Consider the following 16,312-nt stretch of genomic DNA (forward strand, 5'->3'; position numbering starts at 1 on the left):
GATTGTAGGTAATGTTCAGTTTGGCCGGGGAGGCCTGGGGCTTGGCTCAGGCAAACCGGTATGGAATACAGCAGGCCTCAAAGATAAAAGAAAGCTGGTTGTAGAACAGATACGCAGACAGGAAGAGATAGTAAGGGGTGCAAAGGTAGTGGCCCAGGCTAAACAGGGACAGTGGTTGAATTGGGAAAGTGTAGAGAAGAGGAAGCTTAGTTGGAGGGACCTGTGGAGTATGGAGGAGAATCGTATTAGATTCCTGGTAGGGGCTACTTTAATGTGTTACCAACCCCCCAGAACCTAAAACTGTGGGTAAATGAGGACCCATCATGCCCATTGTGTTCACGTACCGCAACTTTAAAGCATATTTTGTCAGGCTGTAAAGTTGGCTTGTCACAAGGCCGATATACATGGCGACATAATCAGGTGTTGAAATGTTTAGCTGCAGGCATCGAAGGGAAACGAAGACAGGTGAATTCAGAAGGTGTTAAGGATAGGAGTTTAGTAATTCAGTTTGTCCGTGAGGGAGAGAAATACAGAAGGGATAAGTTAGTGAGGAGGCAAGGGTGTGGCCGCCTAGAAGGTGCTTGTGATTGGGAAATGCAAGTAGATTTAGGGGGAAAGCTTGTTGTTCCTCAGGAAATAGTCTGTACCAGGCAGAGGCCTGACTTAGTGTTGTGGTCAGTGAGTCAACAGATAGTTTATTTCATTGAGCTGACAGTTCCTTGGGAAGACTCAGTGGAAGAAGCCTATGAAAGAAAAAAGCTTAGATATGCAGACTTAGGAGCAGAAGCTGAGCAGTGAGGATGGAAGACTAGGATTTGTCCAGTGGAAGTGGGGTGTAGGGGATTCATAGCAAGATCAACTGTCTCACTCCTGGGGGAACTCGGAGTGCGGGGACAGAATTTGAGGAAGACAGTGAGGGAAATGTCAGATGAAGCAATTAAATGCAGCCAGTTTATCTATTACAGAAGAAATAATGTCAACTGGGGGCCAGCAGGGGGAACTACTAAGCAGGGCACATAACTCCTTGAGATCAGGTGGAGAGATCCACTTCCTGTCAGGAGAAATCCAGGAAAAGGAAGTATTTAAGTGTGGGAGTGGCCTATTGGAATCCATTTTGTTTGAGGCCATGCGGCAAGGTGAGTGTGCTTGCTGATCCTGTAAGTTCATTTAGCTCCTTTAACTTTAGCTTATATTATAGTTATGCTATGTAGTGTGTGAAATAGAGTATGGTGAATGTGACAGGAAAGCTAGTATCAGCACTGTCTCTACCTGGAGCTCGCATGTATGGAGCCTGGGTTTGGTTGAAGATGGCAGTGCTGTTTGGGCTGAGAAAGCCATGTGTAAGTAAGAAGGAAATCCAGGAAGAGGAAGGTTATTTAAGTGTGGGAGTGGCCTATTTGAATCCATTTTGTTTGAGACCATGCTGCAAAGTGAGTGTGTTTGCTGATCCTGTGAGTTCATTTATCTCCTTTAACTTTAGCTTACATTGTAATTATGCTATGTAGCGTGTGAAATAGAGTATGGTGAATGTGCTAGTAAAGGTAGTATCAGCATTGCTTCTGCCTGGAGCTCGCATAAACGGAGCCTGGGCTTGGTTGAAGTTGGCAGTGCTGTTTGGGCTGAGATCACTGTCCAGCCTCCTGGAGGTGTCATTGTTGTGAGGGCTCGTCCTGGGGAGGTAGACTGTACAGCCTAACCCGGCGGGGGAGTGTGATAGCCTAACAAGGCTTCCTTCCCTGGGTCTACCTCCTCTGTGGTAGTATAGGTAAGGTAAAGGAGGTTGTTGGGTTGGTGCGGGGAGCAGTGAGACCTGGCATTAGGGGAGTGTCTCTGGGACGCCAGAGATCACTGTCTAGCCTCCTGGAGGTGTCGTGGGACCAACTAGACGAAACACCGGTGAAAGGAGGTTCCCACCTGATGACCCCAAAGACATGTTAGTTATCACTGCTCATGGGTCTGTATAGTTAAGCCTTGCCATAATAGCTTATCGTAGGGCTTAGGAGGATTATTCACTGAGTGCTGATCCCTTTTTTTTTTTTTTTTTTTTTTTTATTAGAGCACAAACTTCTTGTGTTTATTTGAATGCCTCTGAACCACCATCTGAACGACAGCTGTGGCCACAGTGTAATGTTCTCATGTTATCCGACCATCCATACGTACGTATGCAAACATATCTCAAGAACATTTTGAGGGAATTTTTTCAATTTTGGCATAAATGTCAACTTGGACTCAGGACTCTCAGTATCTCGGCATTTGGCGTGATGACTCTGTGTCTTTTAAACCTCAGGTTGACGATCTTCTTAAAAGCTGAGGCTGTTTCTCCTCTGACTGACAGAAAAATACTGGCTGCTGCAACGTTTTTACCAGTTCTGGATTACAGTGATCTGCTGAACATGAATGCATCTGCACATGTTAGACACTGCCTATCATGGCACACTGAAGTTTGTTACAGACTGTAAAGCCCTCACTCAGCACTGTACACTTTATTCCAGGGCTTTGACCTTTTATAGGCGCAGTCACGGGTATTTGTTCATTTATAGAGCCATACTGGGTAAACTGTCATCGTACATATTTACTTTGATTGAACAGAGATCGGGCGGCACGGTGGTGTGGTGGTTAGCACTCTCGCCTCACAGCAAGAGGGTTGCCGGTTTGATCCCGGGTGTGGGAGCCCTTCTGTGCGGAGTTTGCATGTTCTCCCTGTGTCAGCGTGGGTTTCCTCCAGGTGCTCCAGCTTCCTCCCACAGTCCAAAGACATGCAGGTTAATTGGTGACTCTAAATTGTCCGTAGGTGTGAATGTGAGCGTGAATGGTTGTCTGTCTCTATGTGTCAGCCCTGTGATAGTCTGGTGACCTGTCCAGGCTGAACCCTGCCTCTCACCCAGTGTCAGCTGGGATAGACTCCACCCCCCAACGACCCTCAAGAGGATGAAGCGGTGAGAAGATGAATGAATGAATGAATGAATGAACAGAGATCTGACTGTAGCTTCAGTCTGAGATCTCAACACTTGGTCCTGTTGTCTGTTCCTGTTTCTCAGACTGAGCTGGGAGCAGAGTTTTTCTGAGCTCTGCTCCTCTCACTTAAAATAACCTTCAGAAAGAGTTGAATCTACGTGACCTGGTCTCTGCCTGATTTTAAAGCTCTCATAAGTACAAGGACCTCAATTGCATTGCAATTGCAATTACAATAACAAAGAGATTCTGATTCTGGTTAAAAATGGGTTAAATAAATAAAATGAAACTGAACTCATTCGAATATGATCGTCCACAAATACATCGGAAAACTACCGAGGGGGTCCTGGAGGAATTTACAGACAAGCAAACAGATGCTAACTGAGGAGGGTGAAAGGCTGCTGGGTTTTTGCATTGATTTTATGGTTTAATTGATCAAATGACTGATTGTTTTATTTAGTGGGGGGGTGGGACGACCCCCAGAGGGGGGAAGATGTAGTGCAGGTGACCTGACATGACTCTGACCAAATTTGGGTATGTGAGGAGAAGCAAATGTTCCCAGAACTGATTATCTAAATAACAGGAAACAGCAGCTTAAGTGACAGGAAGCCCCTCTGAATGTGTGTGTGTGTGCGTGTGTGCATGTGTGTGTGTGTGAAGGCTTGTAGGAGTGTGACACATTTATGAACTGACACTGTTGTTTAAACCCTCAAATGTCCGGTCCTGTGTGTTTTGAGTCTCTTTATTCTACAACAGTGGTCAAAGGTCAAAGGTCAAAGGTCACAGTGACTTTGCATCTGTCTCATTCTTGTGAATGTTACATCTCAAGAACAGCTTGAGAGAGTTTCCTCAAATTTGGCACAAACGTCGACTTAAACTTATGGATGAACTGATTAGAATTTGGTGGTCAAAGGTCACTGTGACCTCACAAAACGTGTTTGGCACTACCTCAAGAATTTATGCGCTGTTGTCAAGGATACCAAATTAGTAAGACAAAGAGGGGATGTGTCTCAGTGATCACGGGCAGAGAAGAAAAGTGACTGTCTTTGATGTTTTTATCTTTTCATCACATTTTAAATTTTAACGCCCTCTGTGTCAGTTTTGTCCCGTGGAATCTGAAGTGGTTCAGAGTTTCACTATTTTTTGAGGTACTGTATTGACATTAGAAATTCCACTGTCCTGACAACACTACACACCCCTGATGATGTCATAGTGAGGTCAGTGTGATGCATTTAGTGACTCACTGTCCTCTTCAGTCCTCTGCTCCACGGCGAGCGTGCGAACCTTCACCTTCTCCGGCTGTGTGAGGGGTCGTCTGGGGGTCATCAGACTGACGGCGGCCGTGCTCAGGAAGCGATTGGCTCGACCCAGAGTGGGAGAACTCAACCAGCTGGGCCTCGCCAGAGCTCCGCCCATCGCCGCCGCACCAAACGGCCTCTGTGGTTACAGACGCACAGATTAATAAATCGTGAGGAAGTCATGAGCTTCATCAACAGCTGTTTTCCCTCGTTTGATTCTATAAACTCAGTCTGATTAAATATGATTTATATTTTTTAAATCTTAATTTTTCAAATTAAGACAAAAAATTAAAAATTGTAAAAATATATTTTGTCTTTTATCAAAGACAAAATTTTATTTTCAAAATGATTCTTTTTATTTGTGCTGTAGCTTTTACATTATCATTTTTATTTATTTATTTTTTATCGTATTTTTTAATTTAATTTTATTGTTCTTATTATGTACATCACAGGCTCCCATACTGGGGGCCCATCCCCCTCTAGGGGTCAACAAAGCTTTGCAGGGGTCGTGAGGACTTCTTGATTTTATGGGATGTTGTTGTTGTTGTTGTTGTTGTCAGCGCAGAATGAATATAGGTTGACAGGATGTGTGTGTATGGATGAGCGCGTGTGTACACGTGTATATACGTATGTGTACACGTGTGTTGTGTGTGCGTACGTAGATTTTGTTTTTTAAGAAGGATCCTGTCGTCATTTGTGTTTTAAGTTTACTTGAAGTGTGTGTGTGTCCAGCTGACACTTCTGTCTGTTCTTTAAAACAAAACCTATAAAAAGCAAATCACACAAATAATAATCGTTTGAACATTAAATATCTCTGAGCTGCACTGAATGAACTGAATTGTATTGATGAAGGGTTAGGGGTTAGTAAAGGTCAAACAGGATTAACAGATCACTGCATCCTGTCTTTTAGGAGCTGGGTTTCATTTAACATGGCTGGATATAAACTTTTGTAGCTGCTGGACTGAGAATGGAGCAGCCCCTCCACAGATGACCACTGTTGTTTGGCTGGAGAGAATATCTGGCAGCCACCTGCATATTTCAGCAGCATTTGGCTGTTGCTGAAATCCAACTCTGATATAAAATATAAAAGTGTGTGCAGACTGGAGTACACAAAGAGAAAGACAAAAGGAAACCTGAGCTGCTCCGCTCTCCTCGTCCTCGTCCAGGTCGTCCATAGACGTGGCCTGGATCTCCGCAGGGTCGATGATGATGTTGGCTTTACTGGCCAAGTCATCTGGTGGACATAAAAAAATACAGTACGTGATATTAATGCAACAGTTCAGTTTGATCCTGACACCTGCGTCCAGGAAATCTCAGATATGATTTATTCTCACACAGACAGACAGGCAGACAGACAGACAGACAGACAGACAGACAGACAGACAGACAGGCAGACAGACAGACAGACAGACAGACAGGCAGACAGACAGGCAGACAGACAGACAGGCAGGCAGGCATCTCAGTGAAACTCTAAGGTCAAACACACATACAGGTTCTTGTTTATAAAGGACACCATGTTCAGGCTGAACACAAACAGACTTCACTTCACTAATGTGTGTTTACTGTGTGTTAAGTGTGTGTCGAAACTTTAGCATTCGCTGGTTTACAGAGCGATTCTTGTCGTACTTCCAGCATAAATATGTCTGTACATTAAGTAAAAAACTGAAACGGTCTCTGCTCTCCATTTACACGTTTTTATTGTCTGTACTGAGGGTTAGTGTGGAGACTGGCCGACGAGCCTTCCTTCTTCTGCACGAGGACTTAAGGCTGTTCTCAATGGTTCCTCTCAGCCGTTTTAAAGCTCTGCTGCAAGATTGTTGTTTGCAGTCATCTGCACTCACTGGCCTCTTTATTAGGTACACCTGTTCAGCTGCTCATTAACAGGTGACAGCAGAAGTTCAAACGGAGCATCAGAATGATGAAGAAAGGTGATTGAAGTGACTGGTTTAAGATGATAGAAAGGCAACAGGAAGTCAAATAAGCACTGGTTCCAACCAAGGTGTGCAGAAGAGCATCTCTGAAGCAACAACACCTTGTCCAACCTTGAAGCAGATGGGCTACAGCAGCAGAAGACCACACCAGGTGCCACTCCTGTCAGCTAACAACAGGAAACTGAGGCTACAATTCACCAAAACTGGACAATAGAAGATTGGAAAAACCACATTCAGATGGAAGCATGGATCCATCCTGCCTTGTATCAATGCTTCAGGCTGCTGCTGGTGGTGTAATGGTGTGGGGGAGATTTTCTTAGTACCAACTGAGCATGGTTTAAACACCACAGCCTACCTGAGTATTGTTGTTGAGCGTGTACATCCCTTTATGATCACAGTGTACCCATCTTCTGATGGCTACTTGGACCAACATCTCTGAGGAATGTTTCCAGCACCTTGTTGAATCTGTGACACCAAGAATTATAAAGGGGGTCCAACCCTGTACCAGCAAGGTGTACCTAATAAAGTGGCCAGTGAGTGTACATGTGTCAGGGTGTATTTAAGCTGGTGGTTGTGATCATGTGTAGTTTATGTTTTTATGGCTCATTTACAGCAGATACTACAGACTGTCTCATCAGGAGTTTTATACTTTTTGTTTTAGAGCTGTCGATTTTTTTATTTCGTATTTTTGTTCTATGCTGTCTGTCTGTCTGTCTGTCTGTCTGTCTGTCTCGGCCAGGACACTCTGGAAAAAGAGATTTTGTCCTGGTCAAATTAAAATAAAAAGTCTTCCTCCTCCTCAGCTCTCTGCCAACAGAAGCCGCCTCGTGTGTTTCCTTCCTCTCACGTGTACCTTATGCAGATTGAAAAGCCGTGCCTGGTGTTCAATCAGATTGATTAGTCAGCTAATCAATAAATGAGGTCACACTTGGTTAACAGCAGATGACACAACATCATGAGAGTGGCTCGTGGGTGATGAATGAGCCTGTGATTTACAGAGCGCAAAGATGGAGACTGTTAATCAAGGCCTGATTAAATGCAGGTAGAGAGGAGGAGGAAGAGGAGGAGGAGGAGGAGGAGGAGGAGGAGGAGGGACAAAGAGAGGAAAAGGTGGATAAAAAGAGAGGACTGAAGTGTGCAGAGTAAAAACAGTATTTAAACACACTCCACGTGTTTCAGTATCAAACAGTCCTGCTGTACGTCTGACTGTCCAACAGTTTCATACATAAAAACACTAAAAACACATCTGACATGATTGTTGTTGTCATGACAACTCAAACATGACGTCATGAGTCTTCATCATAGGGCTGTGCGGTATACCCGTTCGTACCGAAAACCGCTATTTATTTTCGTTATGATATGAATTTTTCATACACCACAATACAGGTGAATAGCCCAAACAATGTCCAGAACATACGTGGCGGGAATGTGTTTCAGTGGGGACCCATTTCACTGCTGCACACCACAGGCGTGCTAGAGCCGGCGAGAGAGAGAGAGCACAGAGAAAAGTCTAGAGGCCACAATGGCAGCTGGAGAGAGTCCTGAAAGCAAAGCAACTGTACACGATGACCCAGAAGAACTCAAACCAAAAAGAGCAGTGTTTCCCTTGAATGCAACTAGCAGCAGCGCACCACCATTTACAACTCTCCTCTGCTCTCTATATCGTGCACGGCGGAATTTCACCCCGATGCGCGCACGCACGCACACACACACACACACACAGGTGAGCACACCAGAGCACGGCTCAGGCCTCATTTTCCTGACCAAACACGACCCGTGTCCGAGACATTAATAACCAAGCATAGCACTAATGGAGCGGAGCCTGTGTTGTGTTCAGGTGTTGTCACGTAAATAACAAATTATGGCACTTGAATAGGCCACAGCACAACACAGCAGCATGTCAAGTGGGACGAACCCGAGCAAAACACCGTCAAATTCAGTGAAACTGAGATTTTTATGAAAATTCTGTCATAGCGCCCAGCCCTACTTCATCACCTGGAAACCAGGATGAGGATGTAAAGTTAAAACACATGATGCGAGACGTGTTCAGCTGCTCTGTCACATGCATCGTCTGTTTTCACAGGAAATGTACAGTTCGCATACAGTCTCTTTCAAAATAAAAGCACTTTGTCTACTGCTGTCAAAGTTAGCCGACACACACACGTGGTTACGTTTCGCCAACACACACACGTGGTTACGTTTCGCTAATACATACACGTGATTACGTTTAGCCAACACACACACGTGGTTACGTTTAGCCAACACACACACGTGGTTACGTTTCGCTAATACATACACGTGATTACATTTAGCCAACACACACACGTGGTTACGTTTAGCCAACACACACGGTTACGTTTAGCCAACACACACGGTTACGTTTAGCCGACACACACACATGTTTACGTTTAGCCAACACACACGGTTACATTTCGCTAATGCATACAGGTGATTACGTTTAGCCAGCACACACACGTGGTTACGTTTAACACACACACGTGGTTACGTTTAGGCGACACACACACATGTTTACGTTTAGCTAATACACACACTTGATTACGTTTAGCCAACACACACGTGGTTACGTTTAACACACACACGTGGTTACGTTTAGGCGACACACACACATGTTTACGTTTAGCTAATACACACACTTGATTACGTTTAGCCAACACACACGTGGTTACGTTTAACACACACACGTGGTTACGTTTAGGCGACACACACACGTTTACGTTTAGCTAATACACACACTTGATTACGTTTAGCCAACACACACGTGGTTACGTTTAGCCAACACACACACGTGGTTACGTTTAACACACACACGTGGTTACGTTTAGGCGACACACACACATGTTTACGTTTAGCTAATACACACACTTGATTACGTTTAGCCAACACACACGTGGTTACGTTTAACACACACACGTGGTTACGTTTAACACACACACGTGGTTATGTTTAGGCGACACACACACATGGTTACGTTTAACACACACACGTGGTTACGTTTAGGCGACACACACACATGTTTGCGTTTAGCTAATACACACACTTGATTACGTTTAGCCAACACACACACGTTGTTATGTTTAGCCAACAAAAAGAACAGGGTTTGGCTTTAAAATCTGACAGGAAGTTAACACCGGCCTCCTGGGTGAAAGTTCGTGACTGTTGGACTTCCACCCCTTAAACTTAAGTTGTTGTCCCGCCTCATTTTCCCCTCACGCCACCGGATGTTGTTAAACAAAAACAGTGACCAGCTGCATATCATGCTGACATGAAAGGATTTTTGACGTTGGTGTCTGACATCAGAAGTCACTGACCCAACGCCGGTTTTGGACGACTTCGCAGTGAAACCGGGTTGGTCCATTTTAGTAACTAGCTACTAATTACTGTGAAATAAATAATTAACTAAATATAAAACTGTAGATTGATTTGACAGGAAGGTTAGGGTAAGGAGGTGATGGGGTTGTTGCTTAGCAACAGTAAAAAGGCAAAAAGAGCATTTTTTTACTAGTGGCATTTAATTTAAAAAAAAAAAAACAGGCTGTGCGGTCCGTCTGTGTGATCTGGGCGTAAGAAGAACGAACTCACCTGAACAATCAGTGACCTGCTGATAGCTAAGCTAACTGCTAACTGCTAACTGCTACATCAGTGAGTGTCTGAATCATCACAGAGGGGCAGGATCATCTCAACACCTCAGACAACGATAACCACATCCTGTGTCTCGAACACCTTTATCTATAAAGTCAGGACAACAGTGCAGCAACAACTCCAGGTCTCCTGTTCCTCTCCTGAGTGAACATACGTCGAGCTCCAGACTCCACTTCATTCCATCAATGTTATTAATAGCTGCTTATTTTCTCCATTCATCCTTCTGTGACGTGATGTCAGAGCTGTGAGCTGATGAAGAACAGACTTTTGTGCTGCCCTCAGCTGTAAAGTTCCTCTGCTCTCTGATGAGTGACTCCTGAAGCACCTCCCTTGTGTCTCCTCTGAAGGGAGCGGCTCCTCCTCTCAGGGAAATGGAAATTAATGAGGCTGAGCAGCAGGTAATTGATTCCAGCCGTGTCGCTCGCTCTTCTCTGGCAGCATATCGCTCAGTGTACAGTGAGTCAGCCCAGAGACCATCGGTCCTCATTACACACCTACTGCCACACACAGCTGCTGTAGGAGGAACCCTCATCCTGCTCTCTGCTTGTGTTTCATATTAACACAACTGCCACTCTCCTGAGTCACCTGACCACCTGCTGAGTCACCTGACCACCTGCTGAGTCACCTGACCACCTGCTGAGTCACCTGACCACCTGCTGAGTCACCTGACCACCTCTAGATTTGTTAAACATCTCAACATTCATGAAGCTTCATTGTGAGACATCTCACGGAGGAAAACAGAGAACAAATAAAAAATATTCTGAACACGACAAACAAATGTTCATATCTCAGTGTCTGTAACAGGAAGTGATTCCTCCCTCTAGTGGAGCTCAGTTATCCTCCTCTTCATCAAGCTCACAGTAATTCTAACACTTTAACTCAGATCATCATCAGGAGCAGATTTGAATCCTCACAGATGAAATAAAGACGATCCTCTGGAACTGTACTGGGAAAATTAAACTGTGTGAATGACGACGTCTAAATGCACTAAATGTTACAGTTGGGTTTTTTTTACCGTCTTTCTGAAAAACACAATATTCCCTCTCACTTGTTTATGTCTCTAAGTCCAGTTCAGACCAAAAACTCACGACAAGACTAGCTGAAACAAACAATTACTGTCAACGCTCTGTTCTGTAACGTAATAAAAAGCTGCTGGTTCACAGAAAGTGACCACCATGAGACGGCGTATCATCTCTAGTCAACGACTCTCTGTGCTTCTGATCTGTAACGTCGACAGGAAGTGACCACCATGAGACGGCGTATCATCTCTAGTCAACGACTCTCTGTGCTTCTGATCTGTAACGTCGACAGGAAGTGACCGCCATGAGACGGCGTATCATCTCTAGTCAACGACTCTCTGTGCTTCTGATCTGTAACGTCGACAGGAAGTGACCGCCATGAGACGGCGTATCATCTCTAGTCAACAACTCTCTGTACTTCTGATCTGTAACGTCGACAGGAAGTGACCGCCATGAGACGGCGTATCATCTCTAGTCAACGACTCTCTGTGCTTCTGATCTGTAACGTCGACAGGAAGTGACCGCCATGAGACGGCGTATCATCTCTAGTCAACGACTCTCTGTGCTTCTGATCTGTAACGTCGACAGGAAGTGACCGCCATGAGACGGCGTATCATCTCTAGTCAACGACTCTCTGTGCTTCTGATCTGTAACGTCGACAGGAAGTGACCGCCATGAGACGGCGTATCATCTCTAGTCAACGACTCTCTGTGCTTCTGATCTGTAACGCTGACAGGAAGTGACCACCATGAGACGGCGTATCATCTCTAGTCAACAACTCTCTGTGCTTCTGATCTGTAACATTGACAGGAAGTGACCACCATGAGACGGCGTATCATCTCTAGTCAACAACTCTCTGTGCTTCTGATCTGTAACGCTGACAGGAAGTGACTACCATGAGACGAATGTGACCAGTGGACTTCACTACAAGCTGATTGGCTGTTGAAACAGGTGACGTGCTTTAAAACCAGCCGCCGCCCATGTGACCAGCTGAGTGTCAGGTGACACCTTCAGCTGGCTTGAGTCGAGCTCAGACCGGCCAGTTCACACCGCTGACACTTTTCTGCAACGTTCTAAAACTGTTTCATGTCGTCACCGATCTTTGGTCTGAACTGGACTCTATGAAAATAAATATTCGCTAACACTCCTTGTTGACATGCGGCTGCACAGACTCTGATAAACGCGTCATAACATCATGTCAAAACATAAAAAGTGGAGCAGCTGGAGCTGTTTGTGTCATTTTGCTTCTTTGCATCATGGCAGCATTTTTTCAGTTTCCTGTCGGTGGTGGATGCGTTGGACCGTGTGAACGCAGTCTCCCCCTTTCTGTCCCTAAACCACCTTCTTAAAAGTCGCCATGGTGACATAGACGCCAGCTGATGACATCATGCTCTGACCCAGTTTGGGCTGGTTTAGGTAGTTCTCACTTTAAAAGCTTGTAGGTGCTGTGAAGGTGCAGCCGCACTGAGTTCATACTGTGATGTTGAAGGACTCACAGTGAGACATCCTGACCTGTTTAACCCTCTGTGGACACAGACACAAGCTCGAGGCGGGAACGTGTCACTGTAGTTCCACCTCGCTGTTCTGTATAAAAAGGTATGATCACAGCCGGGGGACAGAGCTGCCTCTGAGCCGGCAGTGGAGATAATAACAGCGCTAAATTACAGCCTGTGTGGAAGGGACAGGCGGCAGGAAGTGACCATGGGTGTAGAGGGTGTGACATTTTGACAAAGTGTGTGACCCACCGTGGGAGAATTAAAAAGCAGCTGTTAGCAGTTAGCAGCTAACTCAAAGAAAAAGAACAGCAGCTGAAAATGCCTTATATCAGGGACAGTACATGATTGTTACTGACATGTTAGTGCCATGGTTATTGTTTATAAAGAGCTGCAGACACATGTGCTATATGTCACACTAGAGGCTGACACTGTTGTGTTACATGTCACGCCTCTTTTGATTCCGATTATGTCATCATGGTGTCTAAAATCACACACTGCAGCGACATGATGCCGCCGTCGTTTGGTTCTGTGTAAAAATACAAAGCAGATGTAAAGACGGGACTTTGTAGCGGCTCTATAGCGCCATCTCTGGATAAAAAGGGCTTTACAGACCTTTGAGTGTTTTCTTCAGGTGGGACAGGAGCCCCCCCAGTCTCTGCAGGTCAAAGTAGTCCACCTTCCCGTTGTAGAAGAGCTGGGGGGGGACGTAGGCCTCTGGAGACGGACAGAGTCACAGAGGGAGGAGAATTAAAAGAAGAGATACAAACAGACAGAAGACACACTGAGCTCATCATCAACAACCTTCATCACAGTTATAAAGCTTCATCATCATCATCATCATCATCATCATCACACACACACACACACACACACACACACACACACACACACAGAGTTTATCATGAACCTTCACTGAGGAGACGAAACATGACATCACACAGATTAACATTAAAAATAAGCCACATTAGTCACTTCACTTCTTACAGTTCAGTGTTTCCATAGAATCTTCTGCGTACCCCTTTTCTGGTTTGGTTTGGTTTGGTTTGGTTTGGCTGAACATGTCGCCCATTTTGTAGAAAATACCAAGATATATATCATGTATCACCCAAATATCAATTTTTAGGTTTTTGTGGGTTTGTGAACGCAGCGGAGGCAGAACTGTTCGTGAGTTCTTTAATCCTCAGCAGCAGTTTGTTGCGTTTAATTAGCAGGCTAGATATCTGATCAGAGCCGATCATATCAGATCAATGGAAGAGAGGAGCAGCTGCTGCAGAGGCGAGTGAGGTTTCACTTTGACGTTCTGCTGCTCTGTCTGTGCTCAGTGTCGCTCTGTGCTCCAAACAGCGTGGAGCAATGAATAACCAGACACTTTATACATTCCAGCGGCGCTCCTGATCAAGGGTCCAGCTACAAACACACAGAATCAATACGTGGCGCCAGATATCGTGGTCAGACGCCACAGATAAATGAATGTGTGGGAAACCCTGCAGTATTAAAGTGTTGTGGATTTATTCGTACTCAGGGCTGGGTGCTTTGTTCTCACTGATGTTCATTCATCTACATCTGCAGTAAAAGATTTAAATATTCAGATTCATCTAGTTTTATGTTCCTCTCCTCGTCCTGAGAAAACCTGCAGCTGAAACAGATGAAAAAATCTCCTGCCGTGTCACAGGGCTGTTTAAAGCTTTGTAACGAGTGTGTTGTTGTACCTTCACTGCTGATGCTGCTCAGAGTCTTCCTGCTGCCTTCGTCCCAGCTCGCTCTCACGGCTGTGATGAGGCGGTGGAGGAAACACACCATGTACTCTGGAGGACACAGAGCTGTGGGGTGCTGCTCAAACACACAAACACACACAGGTTCAAATACGCTGGTACAGAAACACACACAGACTCACAGAGACGCACCGACGTTCCAAAATAGTTTGGTCTTCTCCATCAACATGAGGCACGTCTGACTGTATCTTTACCGCAACATGGCCGAGGTCATGGTGATAAATGAGGAAAAATAAACACCCTGGATGATGATCACCTGATTCTGCACCAGAGGTCAGTTTATGATTTGTCTCAACACCTGGACTTTTTGAAGCTGCGCTCTGCCAGCGTCGTTGCAATCAATGATCACACTGCAGTTTAATGCAATGGGATCTTTATTCACCGTGGTGAAAGAAGAGGATGCACTACCATTATTGCTTCTGTAAATCATGTGATCTGCAGAATTGACATCATATCACAGCTAAATGAAGCTGGTGGACGAGTCTGTACCAGCTCAGTTTGAAGCATCTTAATTTAATATTTTATGTTTTTGAACGGCAGCATAATTTGACTCATGCAGGCTGAACTACACTTCCAGTGTGTCCACAGGATACATTTACTGCACCGCTTTGTTTTCTCTTTCTGTGCAAAATGATTCGTTGATAAAGTGTAAAAATATTAACTCTTAGGGTCCACAGCAGTGTACGGAGAATTATTTCAGTCAGTGAGGTGGCAGAGTTCAGGGACTGGTGACGGATGGAAGGTCACACTCAACAGAAGAGCTCATTTAAAATAACAACAAGTAATTAACATGAACTGCTTCATTATTGGGGGACTGTGAACATGACGTCACACTGTACAGACAGGAAACACTGTGTGATGACAGGGAGTGCCTCTTACCCCTCTGTTGCTGGCATTTTCCTGGAGGAACTTCCTGAACTTATTGAGGAAAATGTATCGAGAGGCTTCTCCCTGAGAGAGAGAGAGACACACACACACACACACACACACACACACAGAAAACTGATCAGATCAATCCACAGACAATAAACCAGTGTGAGCTGAGAGGAGACAGAGAGGCAGACGAACGCCGTCACCTGCGTCCAACATTAATTAAACATCCAGTCACAGACAGAGGATGTGATCAAACCTCAGCTCAGAGCAGGAAACCTCACGAGGCTTTTTTTAATCCACAGTGACTGAGGGGCGGAGACTCAGGCGAGCTGTCGATTCAGTGTGTGAACATTTAATCAGGCAGACGCCGGCCCAGCGAACACAATAACACGCTACACTGCAGACTTTATAATTGTCCTTTCAATCAGCTGCTCAGTGATCAGAGTCTTAGTCAGAGTGCCGCTTCACTTTTCTGAACACATTCACATTCATTTACAGTTAAAGAGCTGCTCTGATCTCCATCATTATCCACTGTCTGACGTCAGGATGTGTTAGAATATACACTCTCCGGCCACTTTATTAGGTACCCTTCCATGTTGAGTTTCACATGCTTCCATCAGGGCGGAGGTTTTGCCTCCCTAAATGAAGCACTAAGCGTTACAAATCATCCTTTGTTCTGTCTGCTGATCTGAACCAGCGATGACCACTAATGTCCATGATTTATCCCTGACAGTGTGTCATACTGGATTCTGTGTGTTTGTATTGTACTGTCTGTTTTGTTTTAATTATGACTACTGTCTGTATCCCAAAGCGCCCCCAGAAGACATTCAAGTTTTACCTTACGTTACCTATTCAGTAGGTGTCAGCAGCTCATTCACATTTAGTCATGTGGACGTGGTGAAGACGAGCTGCTGAAGTTCAAATGGAGCATCAGAATGATGAAGAAAGGTGATTTAAGTGTCTTTGAACGTGGCATGGTTGTTGGTGCCAGACAGGCTGGTCTGAGTATTTACTGGGATTTTCAGCACAACCATCTCTAGGGTTTACAGAGGATGGTCCCAAAAAGAGCAAATATCCAGTGAGCCAAAATGCCTTGTTGATGCCAGAGGTCAGAGGAGAATGGCCAGACTGGTTCAAGATGATAGAAAGGCAACAGGAAGTCAAATAAGCACTGGTTCCAACCAAGGTGTGCAGAAGAGCATCTCTGAAGCAACAACACCTTGTCCAACCTTGAAGCAGATGGGCTACAGCAGCAGAAGACCACACCAGGTGCCACTCCTGTCAGCTAACAACAGGAAACTGAGGCTACAA

General features: G+C 45.0%; 1 protein-coding gene across 1 annotated transcript in view; it reads right to left on the reverse strand.

Moving 5' to 3' along the window:
* rnf123 (ring finger protein 123) overlaps positions 1 to 16,312 on the reverse strand; it is a 192,233-nt gene that overhangs the window by 139,585 nt on the left and 36,336 nt on the right. Inside the window, exons 19-23 of the mRNA XM_078172042.1 lie at positions 15,008 to 15,079; positions 14,066 to 14,186; positions 12,969 to 13,070; positions 5,384 to 5,484; positions 4,197 to 4,389 (exon numbers count right to left, since the gene is read on the reverse strand). Coding sequence (XP_078028168.1) covers positions 4,197 to 4,389; positions 5,384 to 5,484; positions 12,969 to 13,070; positions 14,066 to 14,186; positions 15,008 to 15,079 — 589 coding nt within the window. The remainder of the gene's footprint in view (positions 1 to 4,196; positions 4,390 to 5,383; positions 5,485 to 12,968; positions 13,071 to 14,065; positions 14,187 to 15,007; positions 15,080 to 16,312) is intronic.

This window comes from Epinephelus lanceolatus, chromosome 1, assembly GCF_041903045.1.
Source record: "Epinephelus lanceolatus isolate andai-2023 chromosome 1, ASM4190304v1, whole genome shotgun sequence".
NCBI classification, from domain to species: Eukaryota; Metazoa; Chordata; class Actinopteri; order Perciformes; family Serranidae; genus Epinephelus; species Epinephelus lanceolatus.